The sequence below is a fragment of the Ictalurus furcatus genome, chromosome 12 (assembly GCF_023375685.1).
Source record: "Ictalurus furcatus strain D&B chromosome 12, Billie_1.0, whole genome shotgun sequence".
Classification (NCBI taxonomy): Eukaryota; Metazoa; Chordata; class Actinopteri; order Siluriformes; family Ictaluridae; genus Ictalurus; species Ictalurus furcatus.
The window spans coordinates 11,692,144-11,718,792 of record NC_071266.1 but is presented as its reverse complement, the minus strand read 5'-3'; the positions used below and the strand labels follow the sequence as shown (position 1 = coordinate 11,718,792).

General features: G+C 36.6%; 1 protein-coding gene and 1 long non-coding RNA gene across 2 annotated transcripts in view; both read right to left on the bottom strand.

Annotated features, from left to right (window-relative positions):
• Nucleotides 1–6,826: 6,826 nt before the first annotated feature.
• On the bottom strand, nt 6,827–10,294 carry LOC128616335 (uncharacterized). Its single transcript, XR_008387413.1, has 2 exons — nt 10,244–10,294; nt 6,827–7,173 (listed from the first exon to the last, which is right to left on the bottom strand). It is a non-coding gene; the product is annotated as an uncharacterized LOC128616335 (long non-coding RNA).
• Nucleotides 10,295–24,034: 13,740 nt separating this feature from the next.
• The window catches only part of LOC128615767 (alpha-1,6-mannosylglycoprotein 6-beta-N-acetylglucosaminyltransferase B-like), a 108,806-nt gene continuing 106,191 nt past the window's right edge, over nt 24,035–26,649 (bottom strand). Inside the window, exons 16-18 of the mRNA XM_053638089.1 lie at nt 26,419–26,493; nt 25,324–25,586; nt 24,035–24,233 (exon numbers count right to left, since the gene is read on the bottom strand). Coding sequence (XP_053494064.1) covers nt 24,035–24,233; nt 25,324–25,586; nt 26,419–26,493 — 537 coding nt within the window. The remainder of the gene's footprint in view (nt 24,234–25,323; nt 25,587–26,418; nt 26,494–26,649) is intronic.

The following is a 26,649-nucleotide window of genomic DNA, read 5'->3' as shown; positions in this document are numbered from 1 at the left end:
GTGAGTATATTTATTTTGCAAACTTACTTTTTGAAGTATACATATAAACTTTGTATCCATACTTAATTTGTGTAAAATTTTTGAGTACATATTTTTACTGATTTGTACTTTCATATTTTTTGCTTAAGGACTTCTATGTATCAGTAATTAGGTAAATGTTGCTTGGTGAATTAATCCATAGGGTAAGCTAGTTAAACTTTAGCTGGCTTGTGTAACTCTGAGCAGGATGAATAAATTGGGTGAATAAAGTGTTTCAGCATGATTCAGATGCTCAAACTGACATATAAGTAATAGTAAAAAGCTAAGGGTTCATAATGACTGCAGTGTTAAGTTGGCATAATGGATAGAGTTATTAACTCATGTTCCAATGGTTGTAGGTTCAATGCTGAACTGTGGTTACTTCCGTAGTGTTTTGTGATTCCTTCAGTGCTTCTGTGGTTTCCCTAAAGGTTCTCTAGTTTTCTCCCACCTCTAAAATTTTAGTGTGCATACTTATTTTTTACATATGCATATAAACTTTTGTGTCTATACTTAGTTTGTATACACCCTTTTTTAAAATCATACTTATTTAGCATAATTATTGTTAAGAAAAAAAAACACTCATTTTAAAAACCATTAGTTGAGCTGAGGCTTGAACCATGTTCACTGGTATAGTAACCCTGCATGTTGCTGCTGCACTATTCTAATACATGTACCTCCTTATCTTAAATACTATGAGACTTGATCACACTCACTTTATATTTTACATAAACTTGTAATTAGAAACTTGCTTAATTAGGTTAATCATAAGTTTTGATGAGAAACGTAATATTTTTATGTGAACCATTCGACCACACATTCCATTTTTATTGTACTGTGTTCAGCTACAGTATGTTGTTCCATGCGCCACCTGGTGGTTATTGTGTGAGGCACAGCAAATGAATTTAAATTCTTAGAACGGTGCCTGCAGAATACCGCTTGATCACACGTGACGAATCTCGTGATATTGCGTGAAAAAACGTACATTTTTAAAGGCCACATCTGTAAGCATGATGTGTCAAGCCATTGTGTATTAAATATAAATATTTAAGTCACACCACAGCACTATTGAGTTCTGGTTTCTGATTGGTCAGAAGGTGTTGATTCATCTTCTATAACAGCAGCTCTGACAATAACAAATTAAAAACTCATGGATAAGACGAAGTTTTGCTGTAAGATGTTTATTTAACATTTATGGAAATAGTCTCCAGTGTCAAATGTCAAGCTGTAACTAAGTTACAGTTTTATTTGTTGTTGTTGTTGTTGTTGTTGTTGTTTTGTCTAATTAACTTCAAAAGAGAGAGAGAGAGAAAAAGAGGCTGGTGAGGGAACAGTTGTTGGAAATAAAAAAGAACAATGAAAGACCTTTAATTTTCTACTTGCTTTGATGTCGAAATTCAAATATTGAAGATGCCATGTAGAATGTTCCAAATATTTCATAGAGGTGAACATGCTCAGGTCACAGGCTGAATGAAGACAGTAAAACTTACTTTACATACAGCTGTACAAAAGTGAAACAAAACACACTACTCTCCACTGCAGCCTTCTTCCATCCAAGCTAACTAATGTAGCTGGGCTGCTAAAACTCTCTAACATTATAAAGAAAACATCTAGCTTATGTGTGTTTTCATGGCCACTATTTAAACTGGAAAAAAACAAACAGCACTCAATAAAATGCTCTGTAACATCATTCTATTATCAGTACCGTTATGAATGTGCACCAAAAAAACCAAAATAAAACAAAAACATGCCCTTATGGTCAGTTTAAAAAACTCTTCCAGTGATCCTGAAGATGATGATGGAGGTGCAGCCAAAGATAAATAGTGAGGGGAAGTCCACAAGGGCATCATAAGAACAGCACTAGAGCACAGGGTGGTTATTTTTCCATGTGTTTAGATTTAGAAGCTTTATTCCCTCACGAGGACATTTTTGACCTTTAATACAAGTCAGACAATAGCATATGTGAGTTTGCCATCTTTTAGATGAGCTGAGCGACTCTCAAATCCTCAGCTAATCTGAAGCTATTCTCCTGAGAAAACGGATCAGTGTCGGATTAAAAAACTCTTCATTTCAGTCGTCTAAATTATTTAAGCAGGATAAATGGTAGGCAAAGCGGTCAATAATCTCTCCCGTACAGAGAGGAACGATCTATATCCTGGCACTGGGGTAGACACTTTAGGAGGCGATTAATCTACATTTCCAGCCTTTGAGAGTTTTATAGGAGTTTCATGTTACTGTCTTGATGTGTAATCGGTAACGTGCTTGTGGTTTTGTAATGCACTATAATCCATTTAAATCTAGACAAAACAATTTCCATGAAATTTAAATTGCATTTCACTTGCAGAACCTTGTAATTAAACCTATGAGCATTAGCCCCGCCCCTCATCCTAACCGTAACCATGTACAACTTTAACATACGAGTTGATGCATACAAATATTTACTAATGTCAAATATTGACTGCATATTTTCTCAGTGTTCTATTACAAAACCAATCTTCAAAATGTACCACACTTTAAAAAACAAATCAGAGAGTGTGTCTTTTGTTTTGCACATTTGAATTCTCAGCAAAGTAATAATTATGTGCAGTAATAATTGTGGGTAATTAACCTCTAACGCTGCTCCAGTTCATGTATCCATCGTATTTGTGTAATTTATTATTCGAGTGGTGGGGCTTCATTGTTAGGCAACAGAGCATCAGAAAACAACCCTGACACTTTAAGTTCACTCAAATTAATATCCTCTGTAAGTGGGCATTCTTTTTTCCCTCTCACTCCCACACCTACATCCTATCCTACAGGATAGATCCTATCTGCACCATATTTATACTTTTATTTGCTAATGCATAATTTAATTTCTCAAAAATGTCTTACTCTCTGGGGTTTGTGTTATGTTAACTGTTACATAATTCATAAGGGTAAGCAGAAATATTTATGTATTGAGTGCACACGATCCTCAATTTGGATGTTTCTTCCCATTTTTGTCAGGAGGGGGCTCTGGTTAGCTTTGATAGCTTAGAATTACAGGACAGAAACATGGGTGAAAAAAAGGCAGCTGATAAGATGAGAGAGGACGATAGTGTCTAGTTTCAAAAGAAGACGAATGCTTTAAGCCAAGGTTTAAAGGAGGAGAGAGAAAATATTCACAGTGAGAATTAGAGAAAGTCTGAAAAGGAGGATTGAGAGAGGAGAGGGAAATGCATCATTTAAAGATCAGAAGAAACAGTTTGTATTTTATATGACATGAACCAGGAGGTTATTTGACTACACTGAAAGTTTGTCCTATAGCCTTTTTTTGGAATACAAATGAGAAATAATGCAGTAAAAGTGAGAATTTATAGTGTTTAATTTAAGAGCTTCTTTGTAATTCAATGCAAGGTGATGCATTCATATTTAGAGTGCTCCAAAGTATAGCAGAGTAAGCAAAAGTGTAATCCAAGTCGAGTAGAATATAATATGGGTAATATCAAGATATGGGTAAACAACAAAGGCAATCCGAAATACCTGTATAATGGTGAAAATTTTCAGAGAAAGTGGCAAGACTTCGTAAAGAATAAATGAACCTGGTGTGTTTATACACCTGAGGGAGTTTTTCCTTGCCACTGTTGTCTCTGGCTTGCACATTAGAAATAAATTTAAATAAAAATTTATATTCAGATTCCTGTAAAGCTGTCCATTGTTAAAAGTGGTATACAAATATAATTTAAGTGAATTGAATATGTTGAGGAATCAGGAAGTGAACCGGAAATGAGTGATATGGACATGATAGTAGAAATGAAGTGAGGGCTATATCCCACTGCATCACTATAAGCATGGCATTGTGGGTAATGCAGCAAACCATTAGGTACATTTGAGAGAGTAAGACAGAGATAGAGGCTGTATGTGTGTGTGTGTGTGTGTGTGTGTGTGTGTGTGTGTGTGTGTGGCACGGAGAGAGTGGGAAGCATAGCGACTCAAAACAGTGGCGTGTTTGATATTACACCACACTGACACGGCATGAAGGTGAACTGTTTAGTGAGTGTGTAGGAGTGCTGCATGGCTGTAGCAAATGCTGTACACAGTAACGTTGGTACGGCTTCACGTATGAACAATGCTTTTGTTATGTTCTTAAATGCAATCTAGGCAAATGAAATCGTACAAAATGGAATTGTGATCTAAGGTTTATTTACGCCTGTGTTTCCTCTCAGTACTCCATCAAACATGTCATAATGTCTAATGCACTGCTGTTTGCTAAGGATGGAACGATTTCACAAGAGCTCTCCTGTTATGGAAAACTGGTTTGCCCCATAAGAAAATCCAAATCATCATCTCGTGTCTTTTAAGAGAATGGGTTATGTGATGTTTAATAACAGTACTGACAAGCTTGACTTGATAATGAAATTAAGAGAGGATGGTTTTAACTATTCGATTTTCAGACAAAACTTTGCACCTGATGTATTCCCCCTCAAACTGTAGGAGACTGTAGGAGTGACACAGTGACACACATAACTCCTCTGACTGACCGAGTGAGTGGAAAGGGCTCGCTGTTTTAAGTCATAATACTTCACTTAGTGGTGATGTTTAGTGAAATATTACACACAGAACAAGGCTGGGGACTGGACAAGACTGGACTGGACTTCACTGGATTAAGTACTTTCTTTCAAGGACTTTTAAAGGTTTTTAACGTCTGCACAGCGCAGCCGGAGGAATGTACATCACTTCGCGGGCTCCTTGAGGAACCCCTGGTCTGTGGCGCTTGACTGGAAATGACGAGCAGGATCACCCCTGCACTGACCAGAACTGTAGTTTCCTCAGGGATTATGACACTGAGGCAGCTGGTGGAACTAACAGGACTGAACTTTGCTGACCCAAAGAACATGGCAGCATGGATAGGGGTGAGATCTGTTCATTTTGTCACCCAGCGCTTACAGCACCGGAGATCTGCACTCACATCATCAGTTATAATAGTAAAAGCAAGGATAGCTGTTGATTTTAACTTTTACAAATGCATGAATGACACTTCAGATGTTACAGAGAAGCAGTGTGTTCTGTTTTATATGATGAACTTGTCTTTGCACTGGGTTCGGATGAAAGTTTTAATCATTACATGTTTGTGGGTTTGCATTTATTTATTTATCTATTTATTTATTTAAGTAGGTATTTTAAATGCTATCTATTTGATACAAAATGATTAAAATTAAGGACTGTCAAAAATTAATCTCTCTCTCTCTCTCTCTCTCTCTCTCTCTCTCTCTCTCTCTCTCTCTCTCTCTCTCTGAGCATGCATGGTAGAGGAGTGACTCTAGTGTGTAGAGTGCATGAGTGCAGCTGGTGTCTTGCCAATTTTTTTTATTATTATTTTTTCCACGTAACATCTCTGATTAATCACATTTGTTGTGTGAGTGAGCGTGTGACCGAGTAGCTGTGTGTGTGTAGCATGTTGGAGGAGTATGGCGACTCTGAGCACGTGGCTGTGTGAGAGTCTGACTTGCCGGCACGGTGTGCTTGTGGTGTGCAGGGTGATAGTAGAGGAGTGCTGTTTATCGGTTGGAGATGTGGTGGAGCAAGAGAACACTGTCTTTGCCTACTACATGAACATATATGGTTTTCCTGAATGACGTTAATAGGGCAAGCAAGCAGGTTCAGCATGGTGTAGTGATTAATACAAGCTTACAATGGTTTCTACCTTCAGTTCTCCATCAAAAAATATTGTCTCTCTAATGTCCCTCCCTTTATATCTGATGAAATAATCTCCGAAGAACTATCTAGATATGGGCAAATGGTCTACCTTATGAAGAAAATCCCCCTTGGCTGTAAGTCCCCACTAGTTAAACACCTGGTGTCTTTTAAGAGAATGGTTTTCATGATTCTTGAAGACGGTGTTTAAATTCACTGTTGATGGTTTTGACTACAGTGTCTTTGTACCTTCTGATGCAGATATGAAGTCCTTTAAATGAGGTAAAACATGACATCTTGTCCATGCCTGTCCTGAGAGACAGAGTGACCCCGGTGTTTCTGAGCTGCAAGGGCAGGATACAGCTGAACCTGCTTGAGCCCACTGGAGCTGAGCAAACCCTGTAGATGCCCTGCTCGGCTGAACCATCCCCGTATAGGCCCGCCTCTTCTGAACCAGCCCCAGAGAGGCCCTGCTCGACTGAAGAACAGTTATCAGTTGTATACCTTGCTGAAGACATCAAGGAATTTTTAAGAATCACCAAGTGGCAGAAAAATGTTGTAACAGAGGAGTCTTTCCCAGCCTGCAAGCAGTTTGTTCATATTCTTATGATGAGCCACAGAGTTTTTGGTGTGTTTTATGTTGGAGTGGTTTTTATCATCTGTTTGTTTTATTTAAACTATTTTTTAATGAATAAATGGTGCAAGAGTATATGAGAGTATAAGGACAAGAGTATAAGGGATTAAAGCTGCTTTGTTACAGGAAAAAACATTGTGATATCACAATGCTGCTGATTGGGTGAAGGAGTGGGATGATTTTAAGTTATAATGCATAACTTAGTGGTGGTTTCCTTACTGTTTTCTTACTCTTTTATTCCTAGTTTTTACACAGTAGAGGAGTTTTTAAACAGGAGGTTTTTATAAGTGAAAGCGTTTCATGATAATAAGATTTGTATTTATTTATTTATTTATTTTAATCTGTGTGTATACTCCCTCCAGTGCAGTGGAGAGAATGGCATTTTTAGCTAAGCTGAATAATAAGTAGTTGCTAACTGCAGCACTGCTGATAATTTAATTCTGGGTAGAGGTTTCAACTGCATAACTGATAATTTGTACTGGAACCATGCAGAACCTTGTGTGGCTTCCAGTAACTATTCAATTCAATTCAATTCACTTTTATTTGTATAGCGCTTTTTACAATAGACATTGTCTGAAAGCAGCTTTACAGAAATATCAACACGGCACACAGATATTAAAAGTGCGAATTTATCCCAACTGAGTGAGCCGGTGGCGACGGTGGCAAGGAAAAACTCCCTAAGATGTTAAAAGGAAGAAACCTTGAGAGGAACCAGACTCAGAAGGGAACCCATCCTCATCTGGGTAACAACAGATAGTGTGAAAAAGTTCATTATGGATTTATATGAAGTCTGTTTGTCCTTAGAAGCAGCCGTAATCTCAGCAATCTGGAACTGGAGTAGATGAGAGCGCCATCCAGAGGTAGGACATCTGAAACGGATCAGGCAGGTCCGGAGAGCAGAAAGGATCAGGATCTCTAGTGTCTCCATGGAATCGTGTGTGGCTCGACAGAAGGAGAGAGGGAGAGAAAAGATTATTAGGACTGTGCTTAGCGTAACGGAAAGTCTAGTCAGGGTAGGCTTGAGTAAACAAATACGTTTTAAGCCTAGACTTAAACACTAAGACTGAGTCCCGAACACTAATTGGAAGGCTGTTCCATAACTGTGGGGCTCTATAAGAGAAAGCTCTTCCCCCTGCTGTAGCCTTTGCTATTTGAGGTACCGTCAAACTACCTGTGGATGACTGAGGCCTACAACTTAAGTGATATATGGAAAAATAAAAAAATGAAACAACTCTCTGCCCATCTCTCTCTCTCTCTCTCTCTCTCTCTCTCTCTCACACACACACACACACACACACACACACACACACACACCTCATTAAGCGCTCTTTGTGTGAGCCGAGACCAGTCCAAATTACCCTTTGTTCAAATCTGTCAATCAAATTTCATTCCAGCTGTCATTAAAGGTAACATTTCTTGAGTGTGGAGGAGGCGAGTTTTCTTTTTTCCTTGTTTTATAATCTAAAGAGTGAAGCAAGAGTAGACGTGTGAGAAGTGTGCATAGAAGCATTTATTACGGTTATGGATAACATTACACAAAAGTGTGCAATACTTCAAGTGAAAATGGGAGAGAAGCAAAAGAGAGCATGTGGGAGAAAGTGAATTTTAACAAGGCCTTAATGTGCAGTTTAAATTTTACATGAGGAACGACAATGGTAGAGCTGAGCTTCAAAATATACTGTAGAAAACCACATTTTCATGGAGTTTGCACACACTTAAATATATCACCATCACCAGTATTTGCTTTCTGCTGAAGTTGAATATGTTAGGGAGAACAAATGACCCTTTCTGACACACAGTGATTCAAAAATTTATTTATATTATGACCATTTCAAAAACGCTTTGTCGTAAACCAAAGCTGGTAGTCATGTTGAACAAAGGAAAATCCATCATCATCCAAACATACAGACAGAGATATCAGAACTCGAGAACAATAATGATGAGTCATATACTAAGCAAAAAGGGATTTGTACACAGATTGATGAGTCTTAATGAGTCTAAATAATGAGGAAATAGTGTCAATAATGGAAAGAGTGTAGCTACAGGACAAATAATTATAGTGTCACAGTGTCAGGGCTCAAAATACATAGATACAGACAACTGACAAAATTCTTCTACTACTTCATCTTCTTCTTCTTCTTCTTCTTCTTCTTCTTCAATAATTAGCTTTTTTAGGCCGTAATTTGGGGTGAAGCATTGTTTTGTACTCTTGTCAATAGCATACAATACAGATGGATAATTACGGCTCAGATAAGAGGTGCTTTGGCGTTTGAGACTCTTAAACAATCATCAAAAGAGAAGCTTTGGTTAATCAAACACAAGGTTCTTGTCCTTTTTTTGAGGTCACTGCAACAAAGCAACAAACACACAGCATTTTAATGGCTCTAAAGTCCTGAATCTGACTTCTGCTTGGTGATGCAGAAAATTCTAGAAAAAAGGCCCTTTTTTTTTTTTTTTTTTAGCCATTTTTCAATTCCATACCCAATACAAACTAACTGCTGCCATTTTGGATATTTTGGATTGTGAATTGGAATTTTTAGCAACAGATATGGTGTGTGTATGTTGTGTTCATTAGTTTTTTGTTTTGCTCAAAGCAGCTCTCATATTTCTCCTGTGATTGTTTGTCATCATTACAGCTTCATTTTAGGGCTAAAATTAATGGACAATCTTGATGTGTAGCAGCAAATACTTGGTAGATTAAGGATCACAACATATGTACTATTAATATTTATTTATGATTCACTATATGATTTTATTTTTAAAAAGCAAGAAGGATTACGTTTCTCTAGTAAATTCTGAGCCGTGATTATTTCAAGAAAAATTGTGTTTCTCACCTCTTCCCTCTTGCCTAACCCATATTGATCAGTTTTAGTTTTGATTAGTATTGATTAGTTTTAGATATCTGTGGGGGTTTTTTTGTTTTTGTTTTTTTACCCTTGCCTGCCTTCTTGACTATTCTCTGGATTTTGGATTCTGGCTTTTTGATTCATTATTCTCTTTGCAAATGTACCGTTACTCCGTATCCGAGTCATCTTTGTTAAAATGCTAAAAGAGAACAAAGGAGGAGGAGTCAATCTCAAGCCATCTTGTGTCTCAGCACAAATCACAGCTCCTGTTTTTGTTTTCCATGTGCCTTTGTTTTGGCTTCACTCCTGCCTCCACCTCTGTCTTATGATTCATTTGTTTGACTAATGTGTGCACCTGTTCTGTGTTCAACCTTTAATTATTTTTGTTATTTATACCATGTTGACTCCATTCCTCTTTTCGAGTCTTGCCGAGTGCATCTCTGATCGCTGTTTCTCGTACTGTGTAGTTATTCTAGTGTCTTCTGTCTTGTCATTGGTTTGTTTTCCTAACATGTGCACCTAATCTGTGTTCAGCCCTTGATTACTGTCGTCTCCATTCGTCTCTGAGCATTGTTTTTCATATGGTCAACTTATTCTGCTTTTCTAACTTTTCTGTATATTTGTTTCTGATTATACTTTAATTTTATGCTGCCTCTTCTGTTTTTCTGACCCATGCTAGGAGCTATGACTGTGATGTTCGAATTGCCCTTAATAAAATATTCGCACTTTAGTCTTTGTTCAAGTGAATGTAAATAAAACCAGGGGGATGTCGACCATCCACATGCTCTCTCCTTTTCTTACCCACTAATTATAGCACATTTTAAAGTGCATCGATATAACATCAAGCTGTGCTATGCAGCTTCTTCGCATTTCTTGCTTTTTTATTAGTTCACAGGAAGACTGATGAATACGGCCTCAAGCTCAGAACTATGAGTCACCGGTGCATCACATCTCCTTTTCATTTGTTAGCAGACAGTTGCAGTTATTTTTACCACGAGAGCAATAAAGTTTGGAATTTTATTGTTTTACAAGCAGCCTCAACTGGTCTTCCAATCCAAAATGATAAATGATGATCCAAACTCACCTCTTTTACCTTGTTAATTCATGTCCTTGCTCATATAAAGGCATCAAGATTGGTCAGAAGGTGATGATTCTAGAATAGGAACAGTATTAATAACACAGACACACACACACACACACACACACACACACACACACACACACACACACACACACACACATTCTGGCCTGGAAACATGCTGGGTTCATCTTCACTGCTTCTCTCATTAAAGCCTCTCACCTCAGCAGGGAGAGTGTGTATCAGGTTTGACTGTGTTACACACACTGCTCTCTTTAACACAGATACTGTAAAGCTTTGAACAGCATGAACTCTTTCCTTATTAACATTGGAGAAGCCACAGGGGCCCGCAGGAGGAGATGGAGACCACATGACGATCTGAAACATGCGAGGTGAAATTACGACGTGTTCCTCTGCAGGAAATCTTCACACATCAACAAAGTTCAGTGCTTCAGAGAAGAAATATTTTCCTGAATCCATCCAGGACAGTGTCCCAAGTTTTTCACACAGTATAGCTGAGTTAGCTGGATGTTATAATAACTGTTTGTTTTTGGGTTTTTTTGGTTTTTTTTTGCATTCTCATAAGAATGGGGACAAGAATGATTTTTTAGAAGAATCTGCGCACTGAAATGCATTATAGATGAGTTTACGTTTACACAGCACTGGAGAAACGGCACTGTGTCAGCACTTCCTGTAGTGTGCGAGTGTTTTATAAGAAAACAGATGCAGCTTGATACTGAAAGAAAGAGTCACTGGAGATGTTCACTAATGCGGCATAGTTCTGATTCCGCACTAGTTTAAAAAAAAAATAATGTATGATGATGTGAATGATTAGACAGCACAATTATATTGCAAAACAAAAGAATATATTTCCATTTGTTCTGTATAAAAATGAGAATTTATTCAAACAAAGACCTGAAAGGAAAAGCCAGAAAAAATCCTAAAGCACATTTAAATAATGATTATTTTATGTGGTGTAAAATTTATAGCTGATGGAAATCAATGATTGACATTATTTATTTATTTATTTATTTATTTATTTTTGCTGCACTTTGCTTAAAAAAGCAAGCACATACTGTAGACCTTGTGTAAAACTGAGACATAAGGCTTCAATCTTTTTTTTAATGAGATTTAAATAGGTCAACTCAAACAACTGATGTTTAAATTATTATGATTGTATTGTATTTTATTTTTGGGTGTGGGGTGTTTTGGGGTGTTTTTTATTTTTATTTTTCTCCTAATCCACATGTTCTGTTTAGTGTCATCATTAGTCTCAGCTGTTTTGTGTTCACCCTTGATTACGTTGTCATTTAAATCCCTTGTGTCTCTTTGTACTTTGCGAAGTATTACGTGAGTTTTCCATGTACCAAGACTTGTTCATAGTTTCATGTCTTATAGTTTTGATCCTATTCTCGTCCTCGATTCTTGTTTTGCTTTGTTTATGCCCGTTTGCTGATCGCCTGACCTGTTTTTGACCACACTGTTGACTCATGTTTTGGATTTGTCGGCCTGCCTCTCTTTAATAAAACTCTTATCTGCGCTTGCATCGTTCCTAACCTCCATTACATGCTTTACATTACAAGGGTGTTGAAACTGAAAGATAAAACATTCTTAATATGCAGGATAATAATAATAATAATAGTAGTAGTAGTAGTAGTAGTAGTAGTAGTAGTAATAATAATAATAATAATAATAATAATAATAATAATAATAATAATAATTGTAATGTAGCAACACTCCACGTCATTGGTTTGTTTCCTATAAAACCAGAGTGTTTTGTTTCTCATGTATCATGAAGTATGTTATTATGTAGTGTAATAATGCTCATTTATGGATTTTTATCACCTTTATAAATAGAAAATGATGTGCTAATCCCCCATCTGTCCATGTACACCATCAGAGTGTGAAAGTCTCTCCTCACTTCACACATTTCTGATTGCAGTTTAATCAAAGTTTAAACATAAAGTTTATTGGCACAATGGAGAGATTGTGAAGGAGACAATGCTTCTCTCTCTCTCTCTCTCTCTCTCTCTCTCTAAGTCACAGCCTGAAAAAAATGCTTCAGCTTTGGATGAACAGTGAGGAGAAGAGGTGAGAGGTTTTGGGGAGAGAGAGAGAGAGAGAGAGAGAGAGAGAGAGAGAGAGAGAGAGAGACATAATGAAAGTGCAGTAGCTTGTCTGAGAGCATGGCTGTGCAACATGACAGAAACATGATTTGCCATCATGTGCCATGTTTGTTTACCATCTGTGCTCTCCGCCTGTGGCAATGACACACACTCAGCTGATGTTCAACATAAATCTGACTAGCACTTCACACACACACACACACACACACACACACACAAACTTGTGTACAAATGATTCACAGAGGATTCTCGTCTTTGTCTGTTTTTAGAATAAGACAGAAAAATAATAAATCTTTAAAAACAGCTTCAAGAGCAGCACTCAGCAAACATATGCATAAAGAGTCAATGGAAAATAACAACTGTGAGTAATATAAATGATATATAAAATAAATAAACAGATGTATAAATACACACATGACTAAATGTTTTATGCTAAGATCAATGTACCTTAGAATTTATTCCAAGCATCCAGATTTTCATCACAAATAAACAAACATCATCTCCTCTCTCCTACTGGCTGTAATCAATAACTATGCAAAGGAAGGGCATACTTGAAGACATTTGTACAAAGCATGCAGACAATTAATATTCAATTATATTTTTATTAAACATGTTAAGGACAAAAATTAATTATTTCAGCAGGAGAAAATAAGTACTGAGTCAGCAGTGAGTATCTGTTTTTTTAAACAGTTTTTTTTTTTTAAATCCATGATATTATGACATCATTTATTACAATATTGATATTATACAATGCCCTGCACTAATATTGACACCCTTGTTAATATGAGCAAAGAAGGCTGTGAAAAAATGTATTTATTGTTTAACCTTTTGACCTTATGTTTAACAAAAAAAAATCACAAACATACTCTGCTCTCATGGATATCAAATAATTGCAAACACAACAGGTTTGTCAAAAAAAAAAGAATTTTTGTTAAATATATGTGTGCAACAATTATTGGCACCCTTTTAGTCAATACTTTGTGCTACCTCCCTTTGCCAAGATAACAGCTCTGAGTCTTCTCCTATAATGTCTGATAAGGTTGGTGAATACATGGCAAGGGATCTGAGACCATTCTTCCATACAGAATCCCTCCAGATCCTTCAAATTTCAAGGACTTTCCTCTTCAGTTCACCCCACAGGTTTTCTGTATGTTTCAAGTCAGGGGACTGGGATGACCGTGGCAGGACGTTGATTTTGTGGTCAAAACTCTTTAAGTCAAAACATTAAAGAGCCACCACCATATTTAACCGTGGGCATGAGGTACTTTTCCATATGGCTACCCCTCTGTGTGCGCCAAAACCACCTCTGCTGTTTATTGACAAAAAGCTCTAATTTGGTTTTATCTGACCATAGAACCCGATCCCATTTGAAGTTCCAGTAGTGTCTGGCAAACTGAAGATGCTTGAGTTTGTTTTTGGATGAGAGTAGAGGCTTTTTTATTGAAATCCTTCCAAACAACTTCTGGTGATGTAGGTGACTTCGGATTGTAGTTTTGGAGACTTTCTGACCCCAAGATGTCCCAGCTGTGATCCTTGGAGATTTTGATAGCCTTTCGAACCATCCTCTTCACAGTATGTTGAACCAATATAGACACACGTCCAATTCCAGGTTGATTCATAACATTTCCAGTTGACTGGAACTTCTTAATTATTTTCAATGCTTGAGCTATTTTCTTATAGCCACTTCCCATTTTTTGAAGCTCAACGACCTTTTGCCGCACATCACAGCTATATTAGTTGGTCTTACCCATTGTTATAAATGACTATGGGAATTTGGCCTATGTGTTACCTCATATTTATTCCCCTGTGAAACAAGAAATCATAGTTGAAGAATTTCCTGTTTTTAGTCACCCAGGTGTACTAAAAAATGTTTAAAATATCAATAGGAATATACTTCAAATATATTTTTCTCATATGAGTACATAGGGGTGCCAATAATTGTTGCACACCTATATTTAACAAAGATTTATATATATATATATATATATATATATATATATATATATATATATATATAAATCTGTGTTGTTGTTTGATATCCATGAGAGCAGAGTATTTTTTGTCAATTTCTTTAAAAAAAAGATCAAAAGGTTAAAAAAAAAATAAAGACAATTTTTCACAGCCTTCTTTGCTCATTTACCAAGGGGGCCAATATTAATGGAGGGCACTGTATCACCATATTGTCCTGCCCTAATAAAAAAGTAGTAGCATTGTGTAGTTTATGGGGCTTTATGAAACATCTATAGGACTTCATAACAACTGGAATAAAGCTACATTCAATATTCCCAAAAATGGGAAAAACTCGTCATAACAGCTGACTGTTAGAATAATTCAAAATAATTCATGAAGTGAAATGACTAATGAAAGGAAATTTGATTTTCACAGAAAAGTGAAACTGTAATAATAAAAACTATTACATGAAAGGAATACAATATAGGGCATTTAATGGATAAAGAGATGAGATTAATAGTAATGGGGAGAAAATGATCCAGCAAGACTTCATCAGTGTTGAAAATTCCACACTAAAAAGTATTCATAATAGCTGTTTCATTTCTTTCTTTCGTTCTTTCTTTCTTTCTTTCTTTCTTTCTTTCTTTATGTGTGTATGTATTTATTTATTTGATTTAGAGCCTCTGTGGCTCACTCTCCAAGAAGCACTCTGCCAGTTCAGTAGCTAACAATAGCACAGGATCGTTGCTGATCTGAGTGGAAACTCTGTGGAGCAGAAACAGCACATTATCACCACACATTTGGCAGCAGCACCTAATACCAGAGCTTTATCACGAACCCAGTTCTCGAAAGTTCATGTGCAAATTAAGCAGAGAAATGCCAACTGTTATAATGCACCGATTTGTGTGTGCTATGAAAGTACAGGAATATAGGAAAGTTGAACTCGAGGCAGGATGATGTGTCCTGTGGTGACACTACCTGAACCCTGCGTCATGTTTAATCTAAATCTCTTGTTTACTCTCCTCACTACTTTTATCATCTTCTCCTGCTTGTAGACAATAAGAACAATAGTGAAAATGATGGTATAATTCAATCTACTGTAAATTACCCTTACAGCGTTGTTGAGTTCTGAGCTCTGACTGGTCAGAAGGTGTTGATTAATTGTCTATAACAGCAGCTCTGACAATAGTGCAGCAGGTTTATATTAATTCTCTCATTCTCATACATTTTTCATTCTTTATCTTAATAGGGACGTGAAAAACGTTTAGTTATTTAACAAAAAAAAAAAAAAGAGTAATCGTAGATGTGGTGAATTTTTCTGTGAGGAGATGTTTATGTAACATTTATGGAAGGAGCCTCCAGTGTCAGTGCTTTGTAACAGTCAAAGGTTACGCTGTAACTAAGTTTTATGACATATTCAGGACAGAAGAGTTTGTGCTTTGTGGATTCAAGACAAGCTACATTTTTTTTCTGAGAGGCTGGTGAGGGAGCTACTGTTTATATCTGCTATAGCATAAGTGATAAAAGGAAATTACTTGTTTCAGTGAAACGGAAATGTAACTATAAACAGATAAAAATATGGCATAATATTTGGCAAATTGCTGTGCTGTAAGAGGAATGTTGCTTCACTTCAGCCCACATCACATTTTTCCATCCTGAACATTTGCTTAAATGTCAACTTCAGATGATTTTCCAGTTTTCCTCTGGACCCCAACTAGCAAGCTAACGCCCATTCTGAACATCCGTTCTGAACTTTTTCCAGGATTATGTGTACAAATCTCATGAACGACAGAGCGTGAATGCTGAAACAGAGACTGAGCTACATGCATGCCAGCCATTTCACAGCGTGAAAGTTTGGCACCTGCCTGTGTGCCCTCGAGTGAGGCATTTTACCCCCAAGGTGCTTTTTCTCATCGTTAATGAGTTGTTTGAAGCTGGTGCTATCAACAAGCTGAGAGGGATGAACAATTATCTTCCCAGGCTGAAAAAGCAAGCTAATGTAATGCTAAATTTGGAGTTATAACAATTTCATGCACACATTTAAAGCCATAAGCACTAATTGTGTACCTCACAGTAAAATTTTGTCCATTATTGGTCCTAATTTAGTACAATCCCAAATACAGAGACTAATTTGCATCTTTGACACCTCTAGCAGTACCATCTAACTGTCTAACAGTCTGATTGTAGTGTTTTCCCCCCTTTTTTTCACAAACTATCTATAATTGGTCTGATATCAATTTACATCTACAAATTGCATATTCATTAAAGCAAACAAATAGAAAAGACACGTTATTATGCTAGCATGAGCCTGTATGTGGTTTGTTTTGTGGGCTTTATCAAGTACAGGCATATATTTTTACACACAAAAACAATGACTGTTATTTCATCATAAAATGTAAAAGCCAATAGTGTTGTCATATGCAAATGCAGGCCAGGCAGGCTGGCCACTGTTATACCATGGGTACTATATACAATATAAAAGTGTGCCTTTTTACTATTTTCTAAAAAAATTTTGGCCACATCAGGCAATTATCATTCAATTTTCCTGTAAGAAATTCACTTTTCTTTATTGCAGCATAATTAATGTGCCTGTTTAATATCGAGGGAGCGCTGGAAGAGCAGGAATGTATGATGCAAAAACGCTGCAATCATTTCCCATGAAAAATTCACCACCTCTTTCTGTCTTAAGGAAAGAAGGAAACACGAAGCGACGATTAAAATTCACACTCATAATTAACTCAGAATATTGATTGACACCTACCGTAAGTTTTCATACATACTATAACTACTATTTGGACGGGATTTCCAAACACATACTAATGAATGTAATAATTATGAAAAAAGGGATGTCTGTATAAATCTGTATCAACACTTCATTTAAATACACATTGATTGTTTTGACCTATTATACCTGTAAGTGCTTGTTGGAGGGGGCATGGCCATGCAGATTGATCATTAGGAGGTCACATGACCACAATATGTCTCTGACATGTCATTTATTAATTAATTTATTGTTCTGTGTTAGAAACTTTTGTTTGTTTGTTTTTTACCTCGACTAGTCCCATCCAAACAGGGCTTTAGAGAGATCATGTTAAGTAGAGATTATTAATACAAGTTATTTGGGACAAATTATAATGAGATACAAGACTAGAAGAAATAAAGCATAATTTTTAGCTCATTTTTTGGTACAGGTCTGACCTCTGTAGCAGCAGATGAGGTGTAGCTGCATTACTGAAGATTGCAACAGTCTGCTTAAAAAAAAAGGAAATTCTTTCTGTTTCCTTTATCCGTTCCTTTCTGCCGTTCTTTATTCTCCTCCTCCCACACAGGTCATTTTCTCATCTGCAGTCAGAAGCAGGGGCCAAAGTCATCGAGAACATCCATTAGCCTTAAATTATAGCCTCATCCCTCACTTCCCGCTCCTCCTCTCTCTCTCCCCCTGTCTCCTCGCTCTCCTCCTTTTGTGCCGGATGATCGATGGAAGCAGGTTCAAGGTTGATACAGATGTCAGCGACCGAGAAGGATGAATAAAGTGAAAGCGACACACATTTATCAGTATCGCAGGAGCTCTTCATCTTTCCTGGGAGTCTGTGTGAGTGTGTGTGTGAGTGTGTGTGTGTGTGTGTGTGTGTGTGTGAGTGAGTGTGTTTGAGTGTGTGTGAGCTCTGCAGTCTGTAATAGGATTTATATTGCATAGTTACAGCAATAAGTTCACACAGTGCTTATCCAAGGTACATTCACAGAGAGTAAAGATGGCTGTAGTATGAGACGTGTCACAATAAACACACTAATGTTACAATCTTCACATTAATAATTGCCTTCATTTATCAAAAAGATTTTTTTTTAATGAAAATACATACATGTCCTGTTAGTGGAAGGTATTTATTTATGTATTTAATATATGATTAAGAAATACACGTATGAAATTTTAAACTTTTAAGTTAAAATTATTGTTATTATTGCCCCAAGAAATTAAGATATGAAAAATGTATTTGTTTCTTTTTATTATTACCATGCATATTCATTAGATGCATGTGTTACTGGATATTTTTATTTATTTATTTTTATTAGTTTTAATTTGAGTTTTAATACAACTTTGATTTGTTCCTATATACAGTTTTACAAAGATATTTTGTATACCTTTAAAAAAATATATATTCGTTAGTATTTTGTATTTTATATTTTCTGCATTAATACACTTTTCTAATGCCCTTTAAATGTTCTTTTATTATATGTTTTTATGTTATTTGTCAAGTTTTGTCAAGAAATATGTAAGAAAAAAATTTCTTTTAAAGTTTTAAGTTTAAACTTTGTTATTATTGCTCAAGGAAACCAGTTTTAATTAGTTTTTCTAAATTAGCTTTCTAATATGTATATTACTTTTGAAGCAATTAACACAAGTTCTCCCTATGTCCTCATGGGTTTCCTCAGAGTTCTCCAGCGTCTTCCTTCCTCCCACATTCCCTCCTCATATCCTGACCAGGATAAAGGGCTCACTGAAGATCATTAACCACAAGCCCATTGCATTAAATCAAAGCTCAGTGATTAAGGTCTGATGATGGACTGATGACCTGAGAGTGGTGATTTTTCTTATATCCTAAATCTACCCCACAACCACTAGATTACTTTAACAGCTCAGCTTTAAGCTCGGATCAGATTCAGCTTCAGGTGTTTAGGTCATTTGGATTTTAAAAAATCTCAGCAAGTTTGATATATTTAAAGGCTTTCATGGATTTGAGGCGAGTTAGATCACATTTTTGGAATCACAACACCTTTTTTGCATAATATTTTGCATCAGAGCTGAAAGGAGTTTGATATCCAACTTCGTACTTTGTTCCTTGAACACGTCTCAGGAAGAACCAGAAGCGCATTAGAAGTCTGGAAACACATTTCTGCAATTGATTTCTTTCCCTCTTGGAATATCTCGAGGACCAATGATACCTCTCTCTTGTTTACACAGCCCTATGTATTTCTTGACTGGCGGTGGCACAGAGATAAGCAGCCGCTTGCTCGCATTTTATTCAGCACTGCCTTTTCTAAATGCAGTTGAATACGCTGCTGGCATACACACTCACTGTGGAAACAATGATGCCATATGTGTGTGTGTGTGTGTGTGTGTGTATGTGTGTGTGTATGTGTGTCCTAATCTTCATATTTGTGAGTCGAGCTTACCGTTGGTTCAGCCAAGTAGAACGCTAATAAGAATGGAAATGCCATTTCAGGGCATAGATAAGTGAGGTTGCTGGCAACACACACTCTCTCTCTCACACACACACAGATTTATGACTGAACAAGTACAGCACAATATGAGCAGGTCTGAGGCAACAGATGTTGAGTTAAAGAGCTCGTCCTGTTGATGATGTTATTATTCCTGCATCCGCTCTAATAAAGCTGCTGAACAGATCCGCAGTAAGAGAAAGAAGCATATAAAAGAATTATATATAAATAAAAGATTTTTAAAAAGCAGCTTTGGAAAGTAGTTTATGACCCTGCACCATGCAGCTCTCAGCTGAAAATTTCCTGATGAGAAACAAAAGAAACAACAACAACAAAAAAAAACATTATAAAGGCTGTTCTGTTTGATGGCCAAGAAATATAATTACTTAAAAGTTGGCAAAGGTAGCAATTAAGTCCACAAATAGTAACAGCAAAGCAACAATGGAGTGCACTGCAAATAACAACACTTTGAGAGAAAAATTAAAGGCCTGAGAGAACCACAAGCGAGAGGCGGAGGGTGTGTGGGAGGAAGAAAACAAAGTTAGCTTCAATCTCTCCTGGTGTTCTTTGGCCAAATTCTGTTTTTTTTTTTTTTTTTTTTCAGTAACTGAATCTAAAACTAGTCCTAGATTTCCTGCATCAAGAGCTGACTTACTATATGAAGCAGTTTTCTTAGGAATTTAGTGCCAAGTATAGGTAAAGCTGTTTTAAATTTTAAGTGGGAACTTGATCTTTACTAAATATCCAAATGGAGCAGAAGAGCAGAAGGCTGTGAATACTTATGTACATGTGCTTTTTTGTTTTTTATTTTTAATAAATTTGCAAAGTTTTCAAACAAACTTCTTTCACATTGTCATTATGGGGTATTGTTTATAGAATTTTGAGGAAAATAATGAATTTAATCCATTTTGGAATAAGGCTGTAACATAACAAAATGTGGGAAAAGTGAAGTGCTGGGGATATTTTCCGGGTGCACTGTATATTAAAATATTTAAAGAGATCAAGAATCAGCTTTTGTCTCTTCTGGTTTTGCCACATTCAGTATTTTAAACCAATAATAAAACTGAGATTAGAATTTAAAACTAGTTTTTCTCTAGTTTTCCTACTCTACACTTGATACATGAATCAGTTTTCTTTACAAGTTAGAACCAAGTATCAACATATACATTTTGTCAAAGATTTGTGGCATCTGTGTTGAAATATCTATCAGTTCTTTGGTTTATCAACAGTTTTGGTACATAAATGAAATGAAACTCTACAGTTGTATATCAAGCTCCATGTCTTCTGATGACAGTTTTAGATAAAACAGAGATCATATTCTGAAACTACTCCCAAATTCACACTTGATATTCAAACCAAAAGGAGCCTCATGACTCATCAATTAATCTTTTTCTAAAATTTTGTATCAAGTATCATTATATCACTTTTGTCCTGATTAAAAAACAGTCATGTTTGTGACATCCATACTAAAATGTGTGACACCTGTTTGGTCTATCGACAGGCTTGATAAATAAAAAACTGATGAAACTTTATAGTTCTGTATCAATCTCACATCTCACTATATTATGATACAATATTTACTACACCACTATATGATATTTCTAGAGATAGCATGTACAGCAAGGAAAACAAAATAGGATCTTAGGGAACTCCACAAGAAACACGGCTTTTCTATTAAAAAAAAAAAAAACTGTTTTGAAGTGATTTCTCTTATAAAATATTATTTAAATATATTTGAAGCCTTACTTTAAAAAGGAAAATTAGAAATGCATTTGACCATATCAGGTATTAAACCTCAAAGAATTTTGCAGTAGTTTAAAGAAATTTGGAAAACATTTGTGAGATGTATTAGATAGGTATTAGAGGTATTAGATTATCATTTATCAGGCCCAAGGCAAACTTTGTGAAGATAAATTGTTAAAGAATTAAATTAATTAAATTAATCGACACTTACTGACCAATCAGATTTGAGAATTCTACAGCGCTATTTAATAATAAACATTTCTACATTAATATATACTCTACCTATTGTTTGGTTAGAATTTTCAATATTAAAGTATTTAAAATCAATAACTAAACAAACATTGCAATAAAAGAGTGTGTTTTTGAGAACGTTTCCTTAGCAGTGTAGGTCAGAGCTTTTGGCTCATCTCTGCAGTGTGTTTTTACCCAGAATGCAATGCAGCTGGCAGGGCTTTCCTGGCACAGATTACAATAATTAAATCCGTGGCTACAGATATAAACAAACAATAGCGTCGGATATTAAAAATCTCGCATCACTACACACAAACAGGATGTTTCAGGATTAGGTACGGCACAGAAGAAAATCGAGGCACTTTTGTAGCTGAGCTTATTCCTTACTGAGGTATTGATTTTCACTCTGGATGGAAATCGACTTCAGTGTAAAAATCCTTTGAAAATTTTTTTTTTTAAAAAGAAGCTTGCCTTCCTCAGTTATGTGGAAACTTAGGAATGTGATTCGCAGAGTATGTGTGATTTCCAGAAGACACAGGACTCCAATATGCTTTAAAAGCTTATACAGATATTAAAGCCTTAGTCATCTTCATAATGTACAACTGAAACAAGGTAAGAAGTTGGTTGTAACCACATGATAAAGGTGGTCTTTTTGATTTAAGCTAATGGTACAGACAGACACTGAATTTCATTTCCTGTGGGCTGGATTCCCAAAAAAGTCATTAAATAACATGTAAAATACCATGTTATTCAACCAGAATTTCTTTTATATTATTATTTTAGACACATTATATTTGTCAATACCATTGACTTAGATGAAGCTCAGATCACATTTTATGACCAATTTATTCAGAAAACCAATGAAATTCCAAAAGGTTCACATACTTTTTCTTGCCACTGTAATTAAATACCAAATTGAGCCTTTTATTCAGACTTATAAATATGACTATGTGTCCTGTGTGTGTATTGTGGTGTTTTCTTGCTCTTGTAGCACTGCATTGTTGTTGCTCGTGTAAATGAACTGAAAATGAATTGAACCCGATTGGCCTACAGCCATCGTCAAGCATTAAGCATGCCTGTTAATATGATTTCTGAAACGTGATCTACAAACAAGGGTCATTTGTCTCAGTGGTGTAGTCGTAGCAATTTCCCAGCTCAAGGACGTTTCTGGATATTCAGTAACTCTGCGTGTTTTGGGAAGTTTGTGGGTCTGTGGGTCAGTGTGACCTGAAGCAGGCTCAGCATGCGAGCATCTAACACGGTAAAGTTATTACCTGTCTATCTGACCCAACACAGTCTTTAATCTCCCCAAAGGCAGAAAGAGACATGGGTTTAAGGCAGCACATGAGAAATTCAGGGCTGAAAATACTCATGAACACACACACACACACACACACACACACCTGAACCTTCAGCCGTGTCCTTGACTCTGATGGTGGTGAAGTCTTTCCTGATTTTAGAAAATATCATTTCATTGCTCTTGATCTTTACAATTATATTTAATATAGTAGTTATTTTTTTTCTAATTTTTTTTTATTTTTAAATAGTTTCTTGGTTTGCGTTTCATCATATTTCAGTTAACAGAAAAGAAAAAAAAAAGATCTGCTTCTTCAGTCTGTATTTTCTATCCTGCGATTTTTTTTCAGGCTAGACATTACTGAAAAACCTCATCTCAGACACTTGTGCTTTAGCAACTGGTAGCTGTTTTTTTTTTTTCAGAAAGGATAGAAAACTAATCAATATTTGGGGTGGTGTGATGCAGCAGAGTTAATGTTACCACCTAGAACACCTAAATAGCTATGTTTTATGTTGCGAGATGTTTGTGAAACGACTTCCTTCACCAGCATTTTTTTTTCTCTCTGTGTGTTAATGAGACAAACACAGCTTGACATGTTACTGACAAAACCGGAAAGCGTAATCTCTTCTGTGCTGACGATGTCGGAGAGTCTACAATGCTATGTTCTCTAGATTTTTCTTCACCTGCCTCTCTAATGTGTACCTGTATGATGCAAATGTAAAAGTCCTGCTTTGAGAAGAAAAAATAACATTTTTAAAAAAACGAGAAGGCAAATGTGTATCTTTCTTTTATTAGTTATATAAGTTACATCACAAACTTGTGTAGTCATAAAAATTCACAGTCTACATTCAAATATTTTAGTTTGATTAAAAAATAATCTTTGATACATGTCCGTGTTATGCAGATCGAAGTTCGTGTTTGTTTGCTCTGTGGTATAGAGTTTATGTGAACATTGCTATGATGGACACGTCATCTCTATCAGGGTTGCCTGATCCTCCTGTTTAAGCTCAGGAAATAAACACATGACGCAAGATGCATGGTTCGTTTTTATTTCCTGTTTGGAGGGGAATCAGAACTACTTTTATTATGTCCTGCAAAACATTTTTACCAGGGACAATCGAGACTGGTGTCTGGCTGGGAATTTCGGCTCTCCTTTACAGATTTCCGGAGAGTTCTTTTTTAAGTTAACATCAGCCACGGTTTCAGGAAAAGAGGAAAATCCAGGAGATCAGCAGAAATCCGTCATAAGCAGTCCTGACACAGCGCCACTTGTCCTTTACGGAAGTCCCTGCATGGACACACGCGTCTGTATTTTGCACCGAACCCAGCGCAGCTGAACAGCAGAGGCTCTTTCTGCAGGCCGCACTCACGCGCCGTCGTGGAAAACGCCGGAAAAATGTGATTCATCTCAAATTCCACCACTTCACACTGCACCTGCAGCCTGAAAAGAGACGGGACAGAGAGATTAACCAGGCGGCAGAGAGAATAAAAAGGATGGACAAAGTGGAATAGAGCGAAAAGAGAAAACGGGCAGGTACAATGAAGAGAGATGGATGCTGGAGGAAAAGGCAAGATACGTAAGGTGAGGAAGAGAGAAAAAGCGAGTGGATAACGGGGAGAAAAAGAACTCTTTCTGCCGCTGTCAGTGAGGTAACAAGATCCACTGTCCTGATCCACACTGTCCCAACTCGATCACTTCATCCAGCTCACATGAAATGATAAAACGTCCCTTTGTAAACCATCATGCTTCCCGGAATAAAACAGATCAACTACAAACTTCACTTCACAGCATGACAACTATACGTAAAATTTTCTTTTGTTAATTTTATAGCGTCTCTTCGCAGCAGCATAATAAATAGAATTAGCTAAAATGGTCCGCTGAGTTAAATTTGATTTGCTAACTGCAAACTGGCAAGCCAAGCTTGCTAAAAAAAGGTAGCTAATATTAGACTAGTTACAATATTAATTAAATCAGTAGCCACTTGTGTTTAGCAGGCTAGTCTAACAGGTTTGCTAGTAACCGTAAAGAACATTCAGCATTAAAGTTATGTTGATATTTATGCAGGGAAACTCCCTTGTATTCTGAATCGGGTTCCGGACTTGCTTAAGGTGATTTTCTGGATGCGCCATTTAGACAATTAAAATCACCTGCGTGTAGTTCACGCTTTTGAGGTGGCTTCTGAATAGAAGAGATTTTTCATAGGATGTAATCAAGGATAGAAAATGCAGACCAATGAAGGAAATTTGAAATTTCCTATTTTTCATCTGAAATGACTGAGAGCAGGAAATTTACAAACACTACATTTAAATGACGGTCGTGTCATAAAGTCGTCCCTAATTTCTCCATCTGGGGATTAATAAAGTATTATTTTATCTTATCAAGTATTCGCTGCCGTTACCTCTGTGCGCATGTCTTCTCTCACCAGTTCACTGATTAGCTATGAAGATAAATTAGCTAGCTACTATACAGAGAACAACAATGCACAGCTGTGAAGGTCATTGTGAAGGTTGTTGAGGTTAAGGTCACTCACTTGCTCAGTGCCTCCTTGTTATTGACGAAGCGGAAGAAGGCCGGTTCACACACCAGGTCCAAGCTCCTGCATGCATCCACACATGACTGCCCCTCGGCTGATATGGTGAGTCTGAGAGCACTGAGAGGAGGCCAGCAGGGCGGCGCTGTGGAGTTCACCGCCCACGAGACGAGTCCCGAGTCACCCATCTGCATGAACAAGCCTCCAGGCCAAACCACGGATATGTTTGCAGGGGGGAATGGAGCCTCCACACCACAAAAGTCCTGGGACAGTAAATATGAAAGGATTAATTACGTCTACAAAAGTGTTTTTTCTACACATACATTTCTAGATTTATGCAATTTCCACAATTTTCATCAACCAACATTGTTTTTTTTCTTTTATTTTATTCTATATTGTATTCCTTCATCGATTTCTTTCTCCCCCTTCTTTTCTCTCTTTTTTATTCCACTCTCTCTGTCTTTCTCTTTAATTTCTCTTCCTGGTTTTATCACATTCTCTTTCTCTCATTCTCCTTCTTGTTTTTCTGATTTCTCTTTTTCCTATTTCTCTCTCATTTTTCATATTATTCTACAATTTTTTTCCCCTTTCACTCTTTCTCTATCCCCCACCCATTTGTTCACCTTCTTTCTCCCTTTCTTCATCTCTTTAATATCTCTTTCTGATCTTATCACAATGTTTGTTCCTATTTTGTTCCCATTCTTTGTTCCTTCTGCCATTCTTTTTTCCTTCTTTTTCTCACCATGCTGATTTTTGCACACTATCCTTCTCTTACTAACCCTCTTTCTGTTTCTTTTTAGTCTTTCTTTCTTTCTTTCTTTCCTCGTTTTACTTACTTTACTCATTTTTATTTTTTCCATATTCCTTTCCTTCTCTCTTTAATTTCTCTATCTGATTTTCACATTCCCATTCTCTCATAATACCCTTTCTTTCTAAATCTTCTTATTTTTCTTTCCTTTTCACATCATTCTTTGTCAACTCCCTTACTGTATTTTTATTTTCTTTCCTATTCCATCTCAAATGTCTGTTTGAGAAACACATGCACGCACACACACACACACACACACACACACACACACACACACACACTCTTACCTGATACTGAATGTAAGCATGCACTCTCTCAAGCATTCCCTCACATGTATACTCATATGGCAGGTAAGGGTCCACCTGAAAGACACACACACACACACACACACACACACACACACACACACACATTTGTTTTTATATCTTTGTTAAAATCCATTTTTCCTCGCTTGCTCAACATTATTCAAGCTAATTGCAATATAAAAAAGGAACTGCAGTTTATTATTCAAAATAGAC